The sequence below is a fragment of the Cyprinodon tularosa genome, unplaced genomic scaffold, assembly GCF_016077235.1.
Source record: "Cyprinodon tularosa strain WSP-4 unplaced genomic scaffold, ASM1607723v1 ctg1607, whole genome shotgun sequence".
In the NCBI taxonomy this organism is placed as follows: domain Eukaryota; kingdom Metazoa; phylum Chordata; class Actinopteri; order Cyprinodontiformes; family Cyprinodontidae; genus Cyprinodon; species Cyprinodon tularosa.
In genome coordinates this window covers 11,335-31,058 of record NW_024038446.1, presented here as the reverse complement: position 1 = coordinate 31,058, position 19,724 = coordinate 11,335, and the positions used below count along the sequence as shown (strand labels likewise).

General features: G+C 41.3%; 1 protein-coding gene and 1 long non-coding RNA gene across 2 annotated transcripts; both read left to right on the top strand.

Moving 5' to 3' along the window:
• Window positions 1–314: 314 nt before the first annotated feature.
• LOC119780485 lies at window positions 315–1,674 on the top strand. The gene is made up of 6 exons (XM_038280548.1): window positions 315–324; window positions 645–1,076; window positions 1,169–1,234; window positions 1,306–1,371; window positions 1,469–1,534; window positions 1,601–1,674. Exons 1-6 carry the CDS (start codon window positions 315–317, stop codon window positions 1,672–1,674), a joined length of 714 nt encoding a protein of 237 aa, XP_038136476.1.
• Window positions 1,675–1,756: 82 nt separating this feature from the next.
• On the top strand, window positions 1,757–2,603 carry LOC119780484. Its single transcript, XR_005280400.1, has 3 exons — window positions 1,757–2,074; window positions 2,172–2,213; window positions 2,310–2,603. It is a non-coding gene; the product is annotated as an uncharacterized LOC119780484 (long non-coding RNA).
• The last annotated feature ends 17,121 nt before the right edge of the window (window positions 2,604–19,724 follow it).

The window sequence follows — 19,724 nt, the reverse complement described above, 5'->3', positions numbered from 1 at the left end:
ACACACACACACACACACAAACACACACACACACACACACACACACACACACACATACCACTGTGCCCACAGACCCACTTTTAGAATGAGTGTGAAACAGCAAATTGGCTTGCAATGAGGGCTTTATTTCATGTTTAATCATTTATCCGTTTGCCACATTCTAAAACAGACACCCCGCGTTTTCTAAGGGTTATCTAAAATATCATATAATTTTACAGCTCAACAGATGTAGGGATTTAAGCTTCTACAAAAGACCGTATGCCAGAGAAACTCCATTCCCATTTTTTAAAGAGTGTCGGGCAGGCGTCTTCATCATGAAACACAGTGAGTATTTTTTTCTACGTTATTAGAAAATAAATACATTCTCTTTTTCATTTATTTAATTTCTTGTTTAAGGGAGGATCGTAGTGGCGGGAGTTAATCCTACCATTGTATTAGGTACATTTTTTTTCCTTTTTAACAAGATCCGCTTTTTCTCACATTTTAAAGGCTCTAATTTTTTTTTTTTTTCATCTATTTCAAGGTTCCGATATCGAGGATTTTCTTATGTCAGACCTTGATTTGGGTAAGACTTTTATTTATAAAAATATTAAAAACGGGATGGAAAAATAACAATTATTTTACTAAACTTTTTTTTTATCCAGAAACCATCACAGCGACCGAACAACGCTCAAATATTCGGACAGAGAGTGAATTTCTTCCACAACCAAACAGTTTTCCCCAACATAATAGCAATCCGGGGGTTTATTTAGGAGAGCAAAACGGACGCCTACCTCCTCACAGCCCCAGCTCCATCTGGCCGGTTTATCAAACGCTTCGGACTGTCAGCCAGCCTGCTCCTACGTCCCTCGCTGCTAACCCTCTACACAGCCCCAGCTCCGTATGGCCGGTTCATCAGCCGGCTCGCCCATTAAGCCAGCCTGCTATCGCGCCCCATGCCACGGTGCATCCCCCTAGACCTCATCCCTTCAGGGAGCAGGGTGCTCCGTCTTCCATCCGTGCATCTCCTCAGCTCCAGGCTCTCTCACCTCGCCAGCAAAGTCATACTGACGCGAATGGAGAAAGAGACAGAAGGGGTAAGCTTAAAAAATATTTTATCTAAACCATTGTGTTGAATATACGCCGTCATATATAAATAATAATAATAATATTTTTTTTTTCCTCACAGACACATCCATTCTGAATGAAAGATCTGATCAGCCAGCTTGTAGTTCAACACCAACTGAAGCCGGTGGTAAGAAAAAAAAAAAATAAAATAATTATTAGTTTTAATATCATATAATCATATATATTTTTGTCTGTTAGACTCCCAGCCTCTTGCTACAAGGAAGGTATTGAAACTCCGGCGTTCTTCAAAACGGAGAAAAGAAAGTAAATAGCCTTTTTAATTTAGTTAGTTTTCAGGATTTTTATTTTTAAGTCGGTCTTACTAAAGCGCGTTATTTATTTATTTTTTTTTTTCTCACAGACACATCCATTCTGAATGAAAGATCTGATCAGCCAGCTTGTAGTTCAACACCAGCTGAAGCCGGTGGTAAGAAAAAAATAAAATAATTCTTAGTTTTAATATCATATAATCATATATATTTTTCTCTGTTAGACTCTCAGCCTCTCGCTACAAGGAAGGTATTGAAAGTCCGGCGTTCTTCAAATCAGACAAAAGAAAGTAAATAGCCTTTTTAATTTAGTTAGTTGTTAGGATTTTTTAAGTAGGTCTTACTAAAGTGTGTTATTTTTTTATTTTCCTCAGCAGGAAAACGAAGGAAAAGCACCGTTTCTGCAGCGCCGCTGGTCCAACACACTGCGCAAGGGGACGCCGCGGAAGCTGTAGTCCAGGATATAGCGGAAGCTGGAAGTGGCGGCGAGGTTGTAGTCCACGAATCCGGAAGCGGCCGAGAAGATTGGGAAACCGGAAGTGGCCGTGACGTTGTAGTCCAGGAAACCGATAATGGCGGAGAAACTGTAGTCCAGGATATACCGGAAGCAGGAAGTGGTGAAGAAGATCAAAAAATTGAAAATACGATTCAAGAAAGTTCTGACCAGCCAACTTTTAGTTCAACACCCGAAACCGATGGTAAGAAAATAAAATAATAATATTAATTCTGAGTTTTAATATCATTTAATAATATATATATATATACATATATATATATTTTTTTTCACTCTCTTAGACTCACCCCTTCTCGCTATATTGAGCAGACTGAGAAATTAAGGTAAATACTCTTTATTTATTTATTAAGTTTTATTTATTTATATATTTTTTAAAGTTAATCTTAGTAATTCGTTTTATTTATTTATTTTTTCCTCAGTAAGGAATCGAATCGGCCAGTCCAGCATTCCCATCAGAGAAGAATCCAGACACCTGGCTTTTCACACATTGACGGCTGTGAGCGAGCTTCTGTCTGCAGCCGGCAACCGAGATGAAGTTCCCGAGCGCCTGGTTATTCAGGCATTGGCAGCTGTCGGCGAGCTTCTGACTGCACCAGGCAACCAAGAAGACCCCGGCTTCCGTTCGTCCATCTTGGTGAATATGTGCTATATAATGAGGAACATTCTTGGATGAAGAAAAAAAAAAAAAAAGTCTAGTGAATAAACATGTCTGACCCGCATTTATCTCAGTCAAACACATCTCCGAATGTTTCTCCTTCTAGTGAAAATCAAAATGCATCACAACCAGATTCTTTAGATGAATTTGTCTCTGAAGCGGTTTTACAAAATTTGCGAAAAATTGCCGATGATATAAGCCCTTTAATTGATGCTGGTTCACCTTTAAATCCGACCTCTCCCTTAGAAGATACATTTCTTTCTCACAGTCCGCCTCCGCAGCAAGAAAATCATCTAGAACACTTAATTAGCTTGGAGCAAGCTCTGAGCGAATTATCCAGACATTCTTCTTCTAGTGAAAATCTTTTACTGTTAAACCATCCCCTTCCTTCTCAAAATGTTATTCAATCCGATGGTGGGAGAGGAGTACAAACCCTAAACAGAGAAAATTTTAACAATGTGGAAATTAGGGAACAGCTTTCATTAAATCAGAATGTTCAGAGGGAGATTTAGCAGAAATATTCCTCAGCATGATGAATGTTTTATCCAATCTGGCTGAAAGAATAAGACCGCTCGCATCTAGAAATGATGTCATACAACATACAACATACAACTTGAACTAGTAACCGATGGTGGGTCTCGTCACACAACCTTTACTGTAAATGATAATGGGGAAAATATCATGGAGGAACTTGAACATTTTATGGATACTTTGGTACAATCTAATTCCGCAATAACCGAAGAGGATAATGTGGAATTCATTCTCCAGCTGATTCGGAATCCTCACGGGGTTGGCAGACTAAAACTTGAAAAAATTGTAGACCAAGAATTAATAAAAAGAAAGAGAAGACATTTAATTGTGATTAATGATGACGGCGATCAACTTTGCTTTGCAAAAAATTTAGCCTGTTTAGCATATCCAAATCTCTCCCTCACAGAGGTTTGTCATCAGGCTAGAGCGTGGCAAAGGCAGGCACGACTTTCTGATCAAACACCAGTTTCCTTTTCAGATGTCAAAACATTTGAAGAAATCTTAAACAGAAAGATTGTGATATATTATCGCTCAGTAAATGAAAGCCCTCTTTCTAAATTTGAGACAGATTTTTCTGACAGATCAAGACCCCTTTTCGTGTTTCTATTCAACCAACATTATTACGGGATCAAATCCTTAACTGGTTTTCTGGGTGCCAATTACGTATGCGATTATTGTTTTTCCCCTTTTGTAAAAAAAGACAGACATTCCTGTCGGGGTTATTGTCCAGTCTGCAACGATCCAGGCTGTACTCAGCATGAATCCTCACCAGTTTTTTGCCCCGACTGCAATTTGACATGTCGCAATCAGACCTGTTATGCGAAACATAAAATAAAAAAAGAAAGACCAATAGCAAAAACACGGGCCAGGAATTGTGAGATACATAAATTATGTCTAAAGTGTGGAAGAAAATATTATATTCCCATCTCTACTCCTGGCAAACCCCATGTATGTCTACCTCGAAAATGTCACATATGCGGACAGAAAATATCTCCAGATTTGGGTGAGGGAGAGCACCAGTGTTTCATTCAACCCTGTCAGAAAGATGAAAAACTAGAGGAGAAATTAGTTTTTTTTGACATTGAGACCTTTGTTAACGAGGAAAGCAAACATGTTCCTTTCCTCGTCTGTGCAAAAGATTCATCTGGAAAAGAATGGTCCTCCTTTGGTCTGAAATGCGTTCAAGATTTTATTCTCCACTTTCGAAGACCAAAGTTTTCCAAATTTGTCTTTTTGGCGCACAACGGTAGATCTTTTGACTATTATTTGGTTCTGAACACCATGGCTCAGATGGGTATAAAACCTCGCATCATTATGCAAGGTTGTAAAATTCTCAGTTTTATCGACCCAGACTATGGTTTAAATTTTATAGATAGTCTTTCATTTCTACCTATGAAACTCAGTGCCATGCCGAAAGCTTTAGGCTTTAACGATAAAAGTAAAGGTTTCTTTCCACACAAATTTTCATCCCAACAAAATTTGAAATACGTCGGCCCGCTTCCCCAACCACACGCCTATGGAATAGAAAATATGTCACCGCCTGAAAAAGAAAAGTTTTTGAACTGGTACATAAATGCTTCTTCTTCCCCATTCTCTTTTGAAAAAGAGGCAATGTACTACTGTAAAAACGATGTTGAAATCCTTTCTAAAGGCTGCAAAAAATTTAGAGAGCAGTTCTTTAGCGATACCCATATAGATCCATTTTCTCGCATTACAATCGCCTTGTCGTGCATGAAGACTTTTCAGGCAAATTTCCTGACTTCAAATACGCTGGCAATACCCGATCCGCTCGGGTATCGCGGACAGACAAAGCCGTACTCAAACGGATCGATCGAATGGCTGGAATACTTGGCTTTTTCCAGAAACATCTTCATCCAACACGCCCTTAATTTAGGGGAGAAAAGAGTAGGGTCGTATTTTTTGGACGGTTACGCCGAAATAGGCGACGTCAAGTACGGTTTTGAATACTTTGGCTGTCTGTTCCACGGTTGCCCTTCCTGTTTTAATCCTTTGTCCATTTGTCCGTTAAGAGGCGCGAGCTATGAAGAAATCTTTGCAGCCACCCTCCAAAGAAAGCAGATTCTGGAATCGCTTCATGGTCTAAAACTTGAAGTCATTTGGGAGCATGATTGGGAAGAGAAAAAAAGAAACTGCACCGCCATTAAAGAATTTATTCAAAACAGTTCCCTGCCTGAGCCTCTGTTCCCCAGAGATGCTCTGTTTGGAGGCAGAACCAACGCCGTCACGTTGAACTATTCTGCCGCTCCAGATGAGATTGTGGCTTACCAAGACGTCATCTCGTTATATCCCTCCGTTATAAAAATGCACTACTTCCCTGTAGGTCATCCAAAGATCATTTACGACAACTTTGATGATCCCACAAACTATTTCGGGTTCGTCAAAGCTATCGTTTCCCCACCACGAGGTCTGCTCTTTCCAATTCTTCCCTTTAAGACCGAAAAAGGTAAATTGGTTTTCACTCTGTGCCGCACCTGCGCTCAACTCAATAACCAGAAAGAACCTTGCAATCACAACGAAGAAGAAAGATCCCTAAAGGGAACCTGGGTTTCTGTCAAGCTTAATAAAGCCTTAAAGCACGGGTATAGGGTTGAAAAGATCCTCACCGTATGGCATTTTGAAAAACAACGTAATGACATTTTTGACCGATATATATATATACTTTTCTAAAGTGCAAACAGGAATCATCAGGTTTTCACGCCGACGTGAGCGATGAAGAGGGGAAACAGCGTTACATGGCAGATTTCCTGAAGAACGAAGGTATTCAACTAGAATATTCAAAAATTGAGACAAATCCGGCAAAAAGACAAGTGGCAAAGTTATGTCTCAACAGTCTTTGGGGAAAGTTTGCTCAGAAAAATGATCAGACCCAGACCAACATCATATCAGAACCGCAGGAATTTTTTGAACTGTTGTTTTCAGGGAACAAACATGTGAAATATTTTCACGTTCTGAATCCTGAAAACGTGCTTGTTCAATGGGAATGGACAAAAAAATCTATTAGTCCCCCAAAAAGAACTAACAACGTCTTTATCGCGGCGTTCACTACGGCCTACGCTAGATTAAAACTGTTGAGTTACCTTCAAAAGCTGCAAGACACAGTTTTGTATTTTGACACAGACAGTATAATCTACGTTACCAAAAAGGGTCAGACTCTGCTGGAAACGGGGAATTATTTGGGGCAATTAAGCGATGAGTTAAACGGGGATAGCATAGAACATTTTGTGTCCATAGGTCCAAAGAATTATGCTTATCAGACCCGTCAGAAAAAAGTGGTTTTGAAAGCAAAAGGCATAACACAAAACATGCAGGCTTCTGAAAATGTCAATTTCGAGAGCATGAAGAGGCTGGTTGATGCTTTTCTCCGGGGTCAGGAGACTGCTTCTATAGGGATTCCTCAGCAAACCATTAGACGTGATAAAAGCGGGTTTCACTTGAAGAATGCATCATTCATGAAAACATTTTGGGTTGTGTATGACAAGAGAAGACTGTTTAAATGCGGTAAAACCCTTCCTTTTGGCTACTAGATTGTAATTGGACAAAAAAAAATGTCGTTTTACTGAGCCAAAAGAAGTTCATTTTGATTTTAGACTAAACTGTCCTTTTTCTGCAATCATTTCTGGCCCGTCTGGAGCGGGTAAAAGCTTTTTTGTCAAAATGTTGATGGATAATCTCGAAGATGTTTTAAACTGTGTACCAGAAAATGTTGTCTGGATTTATACTTCATTTCGAAGTTTGTACGCTGATTTGCAAAGAAGAAATAAAAGAATTAACTTTGTGAACGGTCTCCCATCTTCATTTCAAGACGAGGAATTATTTCCTCCGGATCAATCTCATCTGGTAATTCTAGACAACCTCATCTTTCAGGCTGGAGAAAGTGAACAGGTGGCCAAGATATTCACAAAGTTTCGACAACACGCCAACATAAGCGTAATACTAATTATGCAAAATGTGTTTCAGCAAGGAAAGTTTAGTCGAACCATTAGCTTGAATGCTAACTATATGATTCTATTTAAAAGCCCAAGAGATAAACTCCAAATCAATATATTAGCCCGCCAAATTTTCCCATCCCAGAAGGATTTTTTCCTGGAGAGTTTTGAAGACGCTACCAGTCAGCCTTTTGGATATTTAATCGTAGATCTTACACCAAAGTGTCCAGATGAGTATAGACTGAGAACAGGATTACTTCCTCACCAGTGGCCCGTCATCTATCTCCCCAGATCAAAGTAGGTGGATCCTATTGATCATGTCCGCCCGTATAAAAAGAAACGCGCCTTTATCAAAGGCTCTGTACCACGCTACTCAGAAACGTAAAGATATATTGGCACATTGCTCACCCGACATTCTCCAAGCTCTGTGTGAAATTTCTCTCAATATTTTAAAAGGAAATATCAAGTTATCTCCTTCTCAACATCAAAAATTGAAAAAGCAAAAAAAGACAAGAGATAAACTCCAAATCAATATATTAGCCCGCCAAATTTTCCCATCCCAGAAGGATTTTTTCCTGGAGAGTTTTGAAGACGCTACCAGTCAGCCTTTTGGATATTTAATCGTAGATCTTACACCAAAGTGTCCAGATGAGTATAGACTGAGAACAGGATTACTTCCTCACCAGTGGCCCGTCATCTATCTCCCCAGATCAAAGTAGGTGGATCCTATTGATCATGTCTGCCTGTATAAAAAGAAACGCGCCTTTATTAAAGGCTCTGTACCACGCTACTCAGAAACGTAAAGATATATTGGCACATTGCTCACCCGACATTCTCCAAGCTCTGTGTGAAATTTCTCTCAATATTTTAAAAGGAAATATCAAGTTATCTCCTTCTCAACATCAAAAATTGAAAAAGCAAAAAAAGATAGTCAGACTACTGGCGGATAAACGGGTAGGAATAAAACGAAAGCGGACTGCCCTCAAATCTCAGAAAGGGGGTTTTATTCTCCCAATCTTGGGAGCTTTAGCGCCTCTTTTAGGTGAATTATTGGTGGAATTGCCAGGAAATAATGGCTCTTAGATCATCCCAAAAAATGTACCTGGTTTCCCCATCAGTTTAAACGTCTGAGCCAGTCGGATACTTCTATTAGACAGACGGCCGAGGAAGAATTGGATATGAAAATGAAAGCGGTTTTGAATGAAACCGGGATAACCCCTTACGAAAAAATAAAGAAATATGAGGCTTTGCTACAGCGGTATCTGACCTTGATCAAGCAAGGTCGGTTGGAGGAACCTCTTATGACTATTTCTCTTCGGCACGAGGAGGCAGAAAACGAGCCGGCCTCCTTACCTGTAATCGATTCAGGCCAGCGGTCCGAAATGGATGAAACAGCCGGCGAGGTGATAAAAAGCCCTCCGCAAAAGGAGCGGAAAAATGCCGAGTACATTTTAAGAAAACTTTCTCAGGATAATGGGGGATGGACCTCGAAAGGAGAATTTATTTTTCAAGACCGCCCCGTCAAAGGGTCCAATTTAATAGATCTAATAAAGAACCTTATACTCCCGTATAAAAAAAAGACATTACAACCAACGGGATGGAAATATTTCCTCAGTACTTTGGATCGATTAAACATACCGGTATCGTCTGTGAATAACCCACACGCACGTGAACAATACCGTCGTCTCAACATCGAAACAGAAAAAACAGAGGAGGAGGAGGAGGAGGAAGAGACACCGTCGGTAAAGAGAAGAAAGAAATTTATTCTTTCTACTCATTTCTCCGGAACGAAGGAGGATGAAGCGAGAAAAGAAAAAAGAACGACCGAGCGTCAGAAAAGAAGGAGAAATCCATCCGCCTGGATCACCTTTTCCCCATAATCTATGCTTTTAAAAAATAACACCGTACGCTCTCTGATTATCAATAAAGAAATTTATTGAAATTATTTCAAGCATTCATTCGATTATTTTCTGCAAAACATCACAATTTATAACAATCTTTAAACATTTTTAAAGAACACGTGCCCTGGTTAAAGGAGCTGAATGTATGATTTTTAATACAACGTTGATATTTTTTTGACAAAGTTTGAAACCATTACATTATTTTTTAAAACATCATCATCATACAAGATTAACACTTCGCTCATTGAAAAACCGCATGCTCTATGACATAGGTAGAATACACAATGCTGGCCACAAACGATGGAAAGAATATGTTGTAGTTGCTGATCGTGGTACATTATTTTAGACGATCTTTCTTTCAAAAATGAAAAAATGCTGGGAGGGTAGAAGCCTAAATTAGGCTGGAAGCCGTAAGAATAAAAAAAAGTAGATTTTCCGTTCTTTTCCAGGGTCAGAGCCAACCAGTGTTCCCCCGGCATGTGTGAAGGGTGGGTATTAACTATAAAGTATAGCGGTCGCGTAAGATGGCATGGCAGCTGGCTGAGTTGATCGCAGGCCCAGACTCCTCCAAACATGGCGCCGAGGAGATGAGAGAGCAGGGAATTCAATTGATGATTATTCATACTTAATAATAGTCCACCAAAACTTGTCTCTTTGAGTCAATCTCCAGTATAGAATCGTAACAGGCGTAAACAATGAGTGTAGTGGTGTGAGGTAGCGGTTCTCTGAAGCGCATTTCCAGCCTCAGATTACCGTGAGACACTGGGGATAGGGCTTCGATATCTCCTCCCGGATTAAGATTAAAAACAAAAAGTGTGTATCCGTTATCAAAGTCCTGTCGAGTGATGGCAAGTGGATGATCTTTCAAATGACGACCCGTGGAGGTAATCATGCTGTAAAATTCCCTCGCAGAGTTCCCACCGTTGAACTGGGGTTGAAAAGCTTTAGCCGGGATCTGTTTTCCATCTCTGCAAAGAACCAGAAACTCTTTATTCATGTGCCTGAAGTGAAAGGGGGATAAGTCTCTCCTCCCGGTAAAGGACTCGTGGTGTACTAAGCCCAGAACCACATATTTAGGTATCGCCCCAGAAATAGATTCTCTTGGTTGCAAATTCTTGAATTTTCTGGGATAGAAAACATCTTCACATTAACTCTCGACAACGGATAAAGAGCATTACCGCGCATCAACGCCGAAGTGTGACCTAAGCGTATGGCGGGAGAGACTGAGACCTTTTTCACAAAAAGAGAAGCCCCTAATATCTTTAGTCGAAAAGTAGAAGCCCCCATTAAACAAAACGCGTTGCTGGCTCGTGTTAATTTAATTCTCATATCAACAGAATTCAGAAGGAGTCTTTCGCAGAAAAATATATCCCCGTGCAGAGCTCCTATTAGATGAACCTCTTTAGATTCTGCCGTAAAAGCGGCTCTCCGATTCAATCCGTGGTTTGGTCCGTTGGTGGTGACGATTGAATCAATAGCACCGGCCGTATCTTTAAAAAAAAGGCCTGCGCTGAATTGACTCTTTAACGTATCTTCTGAATAGTTGAGCAATGTTTCAATTATACACCGGTACGGGTGAGTAGCGCTGGATTGGGAAATAAGTCTATCTCCCAAGGTCACATCGCACTGACTAAAAATGGTATTTAAAGGATAATTAATTAATCCGACGGGAGCGTCCGGCGCTAGGTCGCTACCATCCGCGTTAGTAATTTTGAGACGTAGGTGGATCAGTGTGTCGTTTAGATCCAAATATTTATCGCCTTCGCCGCAGATAAAAAATTCGATAGGACCCGTCTCTGTAAGAGCCGAGAGAGGATGAATTTCTGTATAAACCTTATCTTCTATAGACAGTTGCGTCATCGGAGCGGAAAATAAGTCCAGTTCCGTCAAACTGCATTCCGGGGACTTTTGATGCAGTAGAGCCATGTCTTCTCCTCACTGAAAAATATCTCCTCTCCTGACAGACTTCTGGCTCTTAGCCTTGCTTCTTCCTAATCATTTCTTTCTTTTAACGCTCTTGCGTTTTTGAAAGTTCCAAACACGTTCTCCGGGCGGACGCTTTTTGTTTCGTCGCGATAAAAGCATCAACCCTGAACCGTCCTGTTCATTTCCGGATATCTTCTTCATTGCTTTTCCGATCACGTCTGAGGCTATGCCGCTCGCCGCTCTTTTCAGATGAGGTTTAGCTATAGAAAATCCGCTTTTAAATAGGGGTGAGACAAATCTGAATAATCTTGAAAATATGGTTCCAATCCCACGCCCGTATAACACGGGAGCCCCGCTGAATCCTAATTCGCCTCCGACCTGATTTTGGTAATAATGTATAAACCTATGGGGATCCGTATTCAATCCGATACGCGCCATGGTGTGATTTTTATTTTTTTATTTATTTGCTTCTCTCCGATGTAGCGGGGTAAAATAGATCAGAAGGGGAGTCTACGGTGAAGTGACGATATGAACGTTGTTCCCAGAAATATATATCTTGAATGATCGGTGAAAATTACACGTTGTTATGTATGTCTCTTCTCCTCATAGGCTTCGAAGAGACGGGTCTAAAATGTAGTTTAACAACGGTCTTTCCGTAGCTGAAATTAATCGGTACATTTTGATCGGATTTTATTTTTACGTGGATATTTTCAATATGATTTTTTGAAACGGGTAAATAGTGAGGAGGATTGAAATGTTGTGTGATAATATCGCCGTATCGGCCTTCTATTTTCACGGTACGTAAGAGAGGGGCATAAGCGTCGCCCACCACCTGTGGAGTGACTCCATCGCTGTAGCAATACAGAAGATCCATACCGCCTTTTAGATCAAAAGGGTGAGGAAGGGTTCTTTTACTAGCCGAAATCCATTTCCCCGGCTCTGCCCCCAACATGTATGCTATAGGAGGATGAAAACGTATATTGTACCGACCCCCTGCTTGACAAAATATCCTTTTTTCGATCATATTTAACTTTAAATATATATCACTTTCTATTTTTCTCAGATGGTTTTCAATCTCCGCTTTGAATCGTGTCATGTCATAGTAATATCAGTGCGTTATATTCTGCCGGAAGAACTTCTCCCGTCCAGCTTCCCGCCATTCAATATAGGCCGATTCTGCAGGGACGTTTAACCACGTGTGGGGATATGAAATCTCTACCAAGGCAACCTGTCATCTACCTTCTAAATTTATATGCCGCCCCAAATTCACGCGGAAACTAGATCCGGTATTATTTTTAAATACGCCCACGCTGCTGTTAGACGGTACTGTAATATAGAATCCGTCGTCATCGCTCACCGGATCCATGGTAAAGTGTCGGAGGTAGGTTCAATTTTTATACATCGCTCAAGTCTGCCGCTCTGACCCAACTGTTAAATTTCTCCGGCCAGTTCTTCCATTTTACAAACACTTGTTTCTGACCTCTGAGCGTACGTCGTTTTAATATCTTCTCCACATGGTATACCTTGTCTTTGGGTATTTTGACTCTCTGTATTTCTTCTTTGTAAAAACACCCCTCGATCTGCTCTCCATCATAGTCCGTTAATTTATACACAGGAGGAGAACGATCAACGCATTCGGATATGGTGAAGATTTCATCCGTAAAGCTTTGTTCGTATTTCTTATCAAACACCCCTCTTAACTTTGAAATTCTAACCGGGTCGCCCTTCTTAAATTTCCTCTTTGCCGCCTTCTTTCTCTCTCTCCTCACCTTCCAACCCTAAAGATTCCTCAGGACTTGGTCTTTATTTTCAAAGGAAACCTCCATAGGGGCCATTTTTATGCTGGAATGAAAGCTGTCATTATAACTTTTTACAAGATCTTGAAGCACATCCAGATATCTCTGTGTGTTATTAGCGGTGAAATATCGCCACATTCTTGTGTTGAGCGTACGATTAAACCGCTCTATGACGGAGGCCTTCACATCGCTGGCTGTCGCAAAATGGATAATTCCATATTTTTTCATTAAGGCCTTAAAGTCTTTGTTAAAGAATTCTTTCCCTGCATCAGTTTGAATCTTCTTAGGAATTTTACTGTCTTTAAACACCGATTCAATCGCCCTTACTACTTCTGAGGCAGTCTTTTTTATAAGAGCTCGGACAAAAGCCTTTTTGGAAAACAAATCAATTACCGTTGATAAATAATTGTATCCATCATTTTGGTTGGCTAAAGATTGCATGTCACAAAGATCTGCCTGAAATTGTTTCATCGGCCCCGAGACAAAAACTCTGTTTCTTGAAAAATGAAGTCTTGCCGGTTTGTGGAGAGTGTAAGCGTCTTGCTCCGACAAAAAATCTTCAACCTCAGCTACCTTAATATTTTCCCCAGTTTCATTCTGCAAAGCTCTCCTTAACCTATCTATTCCCCCAAAACTTCCAGGATTGGAAGGGTTATAGTAGACTTTTCTTATAGCTTCACGGTCAGACATCCTATTCCTTACACCAGCACTCAAAAAATAACGAGACTTTTTTTATTCTTTTCTCCTTTATTTACATCGGTTAAACGAGTAAAACAACAAAACACAAAAACACAAAACCCAGAAAAATTCTTCATAATGTAACTTTTCAAATGACATCTACAAAACTAGAAATGTAAAGAACAAAACTTTTAAAATCACATCTACAAACTACAAAATGTAAAAACTTGAAATGTAAAAAACAAAACTTTTCAAATCACATCTACAAACTACAAAATGTAAAAACTTGAAATGTAAAAAAACAAAACGTTTCAAATCACATCTACAAACTACAAAATGTAAAAACTTGAAATGTAAAAAACAAAACGTTTCAAATCACATCTATAAACTACAAAATGTAAAAACTTGAAATGTAAAAAAGACAAAATAGGAATGAAAAACAAAAAACGTTTATTTTTAAAAAAATCTTTTTTCTTTCTTTTTTTTTTCAATCACTTCCGAGTGATACAGAAGATAAACAAGCAACTAAATAGCACATCATTCATTCAGTGCGACCAAAGATGTTTGAAATAGTACAGAGTTGTTTGATTTTGTAAATTTCTCTGTTGTTCCGATACACTTCTTCAACAGCAGCACGCAGTCCGAACGAAGATCTGAGTTCATACAAAAGAGCCTCCACAATTATCTTCACCCTGAAATCCTCCGCTTCTTGTCCGCGTTCTTTCATCAGATGTTGAATGGCTGGAATGAGTTGCGGTGTTTTGAGGCGACGTTGAAGCGTGATAAAGTTAGTCTGATAGAATTCTTCTTTCAATGCTTCTAGACAATGATGCTGTAGTTGGCTCGGGTGGTCTGTTTGACATCCGTAACAAGTCTCTCGATTAAATTCCAAAGCGACGTGGTTAAGCAAATGAAGCACGGCTGTTTTTACTATAGCAATGTGTGAGGAAAAGATCCAATCCTCATCCACCTCCCCGTTTATAATCGGTGGAGTCTGTGCCGGATGCACGATGAGGATGGTTTGTTCGTCTTCGGACGAATCAGGTGAGGCTCCCGCCGCCCTGTCTTCATCAGACTCGGAAAGAGCGGGAAGCAATTTCTTTTCCTCCTTCAGGTTGTTTACTTCATTAGTCTCGCTTGGAAAAGGCGCTGGTGATGGTGGATGATTAGCTTCGTCTGGAAAAAGCACCGGTGAAGGAGGGTGGTGAAGGTGGGAGAAATGGAGTCGCTGTGGGTGAAATAGGAGAGTATAAATCCCAGTACGACCCCATTCTATCAGCTGTAGGTTCGCCTCTTCTTGAAGAGATGTGTGCCGGTATGCTTCCTCCCCCTAAATATATAGGGTGGAGGGCGTGTCTAAAAGAGGGTTTTTTTTCACAGTCAGAATGTCAAGCCAGCAGCGTGAACTCCGGAACAGGTTGGAAATTCGATCCCCAATTTCAAACATTTTTTGGCGCCATACACTAAAAGGTATCGCCAGCATGGTCCTAAAGATCCCACTTTCTATGTTGAAAACTTCTAAAACAAACAGGTAAGGGGGGTAAAAGCCTCGTAGCTACGTCGCCTGCTCGCTCGGATAGACCAGGCCCCGTTTGTGGTAGATTTTGTTTCCCAAACTGCGCTAAAAAGCATCTCTCCGTTGACGATTTCAACATCGGATGGAAAACCGATCAACTCTGACTGATCTAGTGTAGCCTTATTTCTGTATTGTAGGGGACCACCAACCTCAGCACTGCCCAGTCATTATAGGTAAGGTTGCATGTGTTGGAAAAGGGTGTGAGCTTCTCTTCTTGATCTAGTTGGTAAAGGTAGAGCTCACCGGATTTGAAGATGTATCCCCACGCCCCAACCATGCCTGAATCCTCTAAAGTCCATTCTTCATGCAGTGTTTCTAAGGGAGGGTGCTGAACCCGGCATAGATACAACGATGATTTCTTGGGAGCTTCGAGGGGGTGGTTCGAAGCTTGGAATACGGAAATTGGCGTCTCAGATAATAAAGATGTTCCGCTCGGCAACGCACATCTTTTATTCACCTCCATCGCGTCCTCCATTTCTTCGGCCGGTCTAATGTCCGGGGAAGGCGTGGTCTCGGAGTCTTCCATAGCGTCCAGGGTTGTCGAAGTTGAAGCATCTTTCACAGACAGCGCGGTCTCAGAGTCTTCCATAGCATCCAGGGTTGTCGAAGTTGAAGCATCTTTCACCAATGGTGCGATCCCGAATTCTCCCATCGCATCTTCCATTTCTTTGCAGACGGAAAAACGGATCTCGTTTTTTACACCTACTTCAAGCTGCTCAGGTAATTTTTTTTTCAATGCAGATTCTTTTTCCAGTGCAGAGCGTAATTCTCTGCTTTTAAGAATAGCTCTCGGAATTCTTGACATTGTCGGTAGGAATGTAAGTGTTTTTTCTCTTGCTGAAAATACAGAAACTTTTCTCCCCAGCAATATTTAAAGAGGACATAATTACGCCCTCCTATTTTCATTGGCAAGCTTAGGAAAGGGGGGTTGTTGATGGAGTCATAGTTCTTGTGTATGTGTGTATGGGGTGTCTAATGGGATGGGTGGTGGGAGGGAAATTCCTTTTTTATTACCCTACAAAGAAGCTGGCATATCTTTTTGATTGGGAAGAAAACAATGTTTATATTCAAGAATTTGATTGATGAAGCAAAAATGTGATGGTGCGTGACTGTGCAGAAGTTTGTGGGTCATAAAGGGTTATAAGAAAATCCTTTGTTCAGGTGTGGGACATAGAGTTCATAGTTCTTGTGTATGTGTGTATGGGGTGTCTGATGGGATGGGTGGTGGGAGTGAACTTCCTTGTGTGGGGACTGTCTTTTTTATTACCCTGCAAAGAAGCTGGCATATCTTTTTGATTGGGAAGAAAACAATGTTTATATTCAAGAATTTGATTGATGAAGCAAAAATGTGATGATGCGTGACTGTGCAGAAATATACGTCATATGTTATCAATCATTTTTGACATAAGGTCATATGTCATAAGTCATAAGCCATCAATCATTTTGACATAAGGTGTAGCGCTTTACTCTCTCTACCACTTAACACGCGTACTTTTATGTTCCGGATTTATGGCTTCCACAGACTATGTCAAACGCCTTGACCAATCTGTCCCTTTACCAATCGTCCGCTCAGAACATCGCCGGGTAAGCTTAACTTATACACAAAATAATTCAAACACAGAACAGTTCAAATACAGAATAATACAAACATTAATTAATACTTAAACCATGCATTCATATATACATTCATACATACCTGGACCTTTCCCCAGTTTAGTCTGCCTTTTGTATATTCTAATATAAATACTTATTAAATTTGGAAAATACTTATTAAATTTGGAATACTAGTTTTTTTTAAGGAGAGCTCTTTTGGCGCCTTACACCCACAAGCCGTCGCCGGAGGCTGGTTCCCCACTAATTTAGAAAATTATAAAAAATTGTATCTCACCTGTAAATGGTGAATATTGGGCCCTTGGGGTTCCTGGCCTCCAACTGGTGCCTGCAGGTTGTCCGGTGCCTGCAGGTTGTCCGACGCCTGGGGCTTCCTCCTGGCTGGCTCGCCAAAAATGTTGTGGAAACTGTCCTCCCAACGACTTAAAATTGATGCTAAGTCTTATAAAAATTCAAAGTTCTTAAAAAGCAGTAGAAAAGTCTTCAGACAATGATCAAAATCAGGCAGAGGCAACTGGGTCCAAGTCCAGTGTGGTTTATTGCGAAATACAAAACAGCCACATGAGCTGTTCACCGGTGAGCAACTGACTTACATGCACAAACAGGCTCTCTTTTATTCACTCCTGGGGCTTGGGGCTCTTTCATCTTGGTGAAAGACCCACCTCCAAACCATATTTTATATTTTTAATTGAAGCCTTTCTTTGATCTATCAAAGCTTTTTCTTCACAAGTCATGGTGACATTTCTTGTAGATCATGATGACAATTAGTGCAGTTAAATCAAAAACACGTCATAGTCTTAATCTTCAATATGTCAAAACAATGTTTTCATCCAGTGTGACTTACAATCATAACATTACATCAAAAAAAGGTCAGCATAAATTTAAAACTCAAAGTCCCAGTAAAACATCACTTTTCGTGCGACCAGTACCGCTCAGTATGCTTTGGAGATGACAACTCAATATATTACAATTAGTTCAGCTGAGCTGTGCAACCCTGAACAACGCATTCTCAATGCGTCTGTCTTACAAACAGGTCTCATTTCTGCACCCTTGTTTTATCAAAGGCCTCACATGGCCTTGGACTCCTTTCAATGTTTCTGTTCCCCGCTTATTCTCTGTGTTTTCCCACCCTGGACTTATCTCTCAAACTTCAAGGCTGCACTCAAAGCTGCACCTGCAGAGAGCCTTCCACACACCCTGCTCTCTATCTCTCCATATTTGGTGGAGCACACTCTTTTGGACTCTGTGAACTTTATAAAATAAATGTATTTAGTGTAAAACATTTATTCAAAATGTAAAACATGTATCCAATATATTCTAATCATTGGTGTAGATTAATTTACTACATCAAGTTTCATGTAAGATGTTGAAATTATGTAAGATTATATGCAATAAATACATGCATATCATCAGTTTAACTTTTGGCAAATCTATGTTATCATGCTCCATACATTAACACATGAATCTTATTGTGATATGATCCCCAATTAACCATCATCCGACTGGTTTAAATCTCTAGATTCCTCCATCTCTAAATTTCTTTGGAAGTATAAACCCCCTAGTATTAGTCTAAAGACACTACAGAAAACTAAAAACAGACACTAGATTTACCTAACCTCCAAAACTACTACTTAGCAAACAGATTACAATACATCTCTAAATGGATAAAACGTTTGGTTATCTAACATAACCCCAGTTCTTAGAATAATATGAGCGAGGTGTCTCGCTATGGGATGCAGCCTCCTGCAGCCCCGATAGAAGCATTATCTCAGTCTGCCAATCCTGATTGGCCGGTGAAAGTGCTCGTCTTACGCCACGCCCCGTAGCTCCGACTACTAAAGCGTGTGCGGATCACGGCACTTCAATTCAACAAGCAAACCTCTTCTCGCCGCCCTGCAAGAAGGGTCATCTGGCGAGACACCTCACTCATATTATTCTAAGAACTGGGGTTATGTTAGATAACCAAACGTTCTTTTTCATAATATTCCCTTGGTGTCTCGCTGTGGGATATGGTAGCTCCTGTATTGCCAGACAGCTTATCAAACAAGAAACCGGCCGATGGGGAAGGTCCACAAGTTCTGTTATGACTCTAGGACCACACTGGCCATGCACGGTCCAGACACGTCAACCATGTAGAACCGTACAAAAGTCAGAGGCGAGGACCAACTCGCAGCTGAACAAATGTCCTGAACGGACACTCCCCGAAATAAAGCCCAGGACGCAGCCATCCCCCGGGTAGAGTGTGCACGCAGACCCGCCAGGGGTTGCAGACCCCTGCTTCCATACGCCAAAGCTATAGCCTCCACCACCCAATGGGCGAGGCGTTGCTTTGTGATCGGCTGTCCCTTACGGGGCTCCCCGCAGGAGACAAAGAGCTGATCACTCCTCCTGAAGCTCTGCGTCCTGTCCATATAAGAGCGTACGGCTCGAATAGGGCACAGCATGTGCGCACGCTGTTCACCGGGGGAGGCGGAGAACGCCGCTAGGTCGATCGGTGAACAAGAACCAACCACTTTAGGAACAGAGGCCGGGTTGGGCTTCAGAACCATACGCGTGTACTCCGGGTCGAACCGGGTACATGCAGGGTTCACAGAAAGCGCTTGAATGTCGCTGACTCATTTCGCAGAGGCCAGAGCCAGTAACAGCACTGTCTCGAGAGACAGATGTATAAGACTGGTCCCCAACAACGGCTCAAACGGGGGTCCTTTGAGCCCCTCCAGAACCACCGACATATCCCACGGAGGCAGCAAAGGTCTGGAGACAGGGAGAAGCCTGCGGGCGCCCTTCATAAACCGACATACCAAAGGGTGTTGGCTCGCCGTTTTGTCTCCAAATCCTATATGGCATGCTGCTATAGCTGCCAGATAAACCTTAACCGTGAAAAAGGCTTTTCCTTTATCAATCAGTTTCTGTGAAAATGACATAATCGCATTCAAGACACCACCGCACAAACAGTCCCCATTTGGAGCCATATAGATTCCTAGTGGAGGGAGCCCTGGCGTTTTGGATAGTATTAAATACACTCTGAGGGAGCCCAGCAGTGGTTAAATTAAACCACTTATGGGCCAGGCACACAGCTGCAGTCGCTCCGGGTGCGGGTTGAAAACTGTCCCCGCCCCCTGCGAGAGCAAGTCCCTGCGCAGCAGCCAAGGCTGGGCGCACAGCATCTGGAATATCTCCGCCAGCCAGTGTTGTGCTGGCCAGTGCGGAGCT

What these genes read in the sequence shown, in the direction of transcription:
- LOC119780485 (XM_038280548.1), top strand. An exon ending in AACACCAACTGAAGCCGGTG is followed by an intron (nt 1,235 to 1,305) that starts GTAAGAAAAAAA and finishes TTTGTCTGTTAG; the next exon opens with ACTCCCAGCCTCTTGCTACA. An exon ending in AACACCAGCTGAAGCCGGTG is followed by an intron (nt 1,535 to 1,600) that starts GTAAGAAAAAAA and finishes TTTCTCTGTTAG; the next exon opens with ACTCTCAGCCTCTCGCTACA.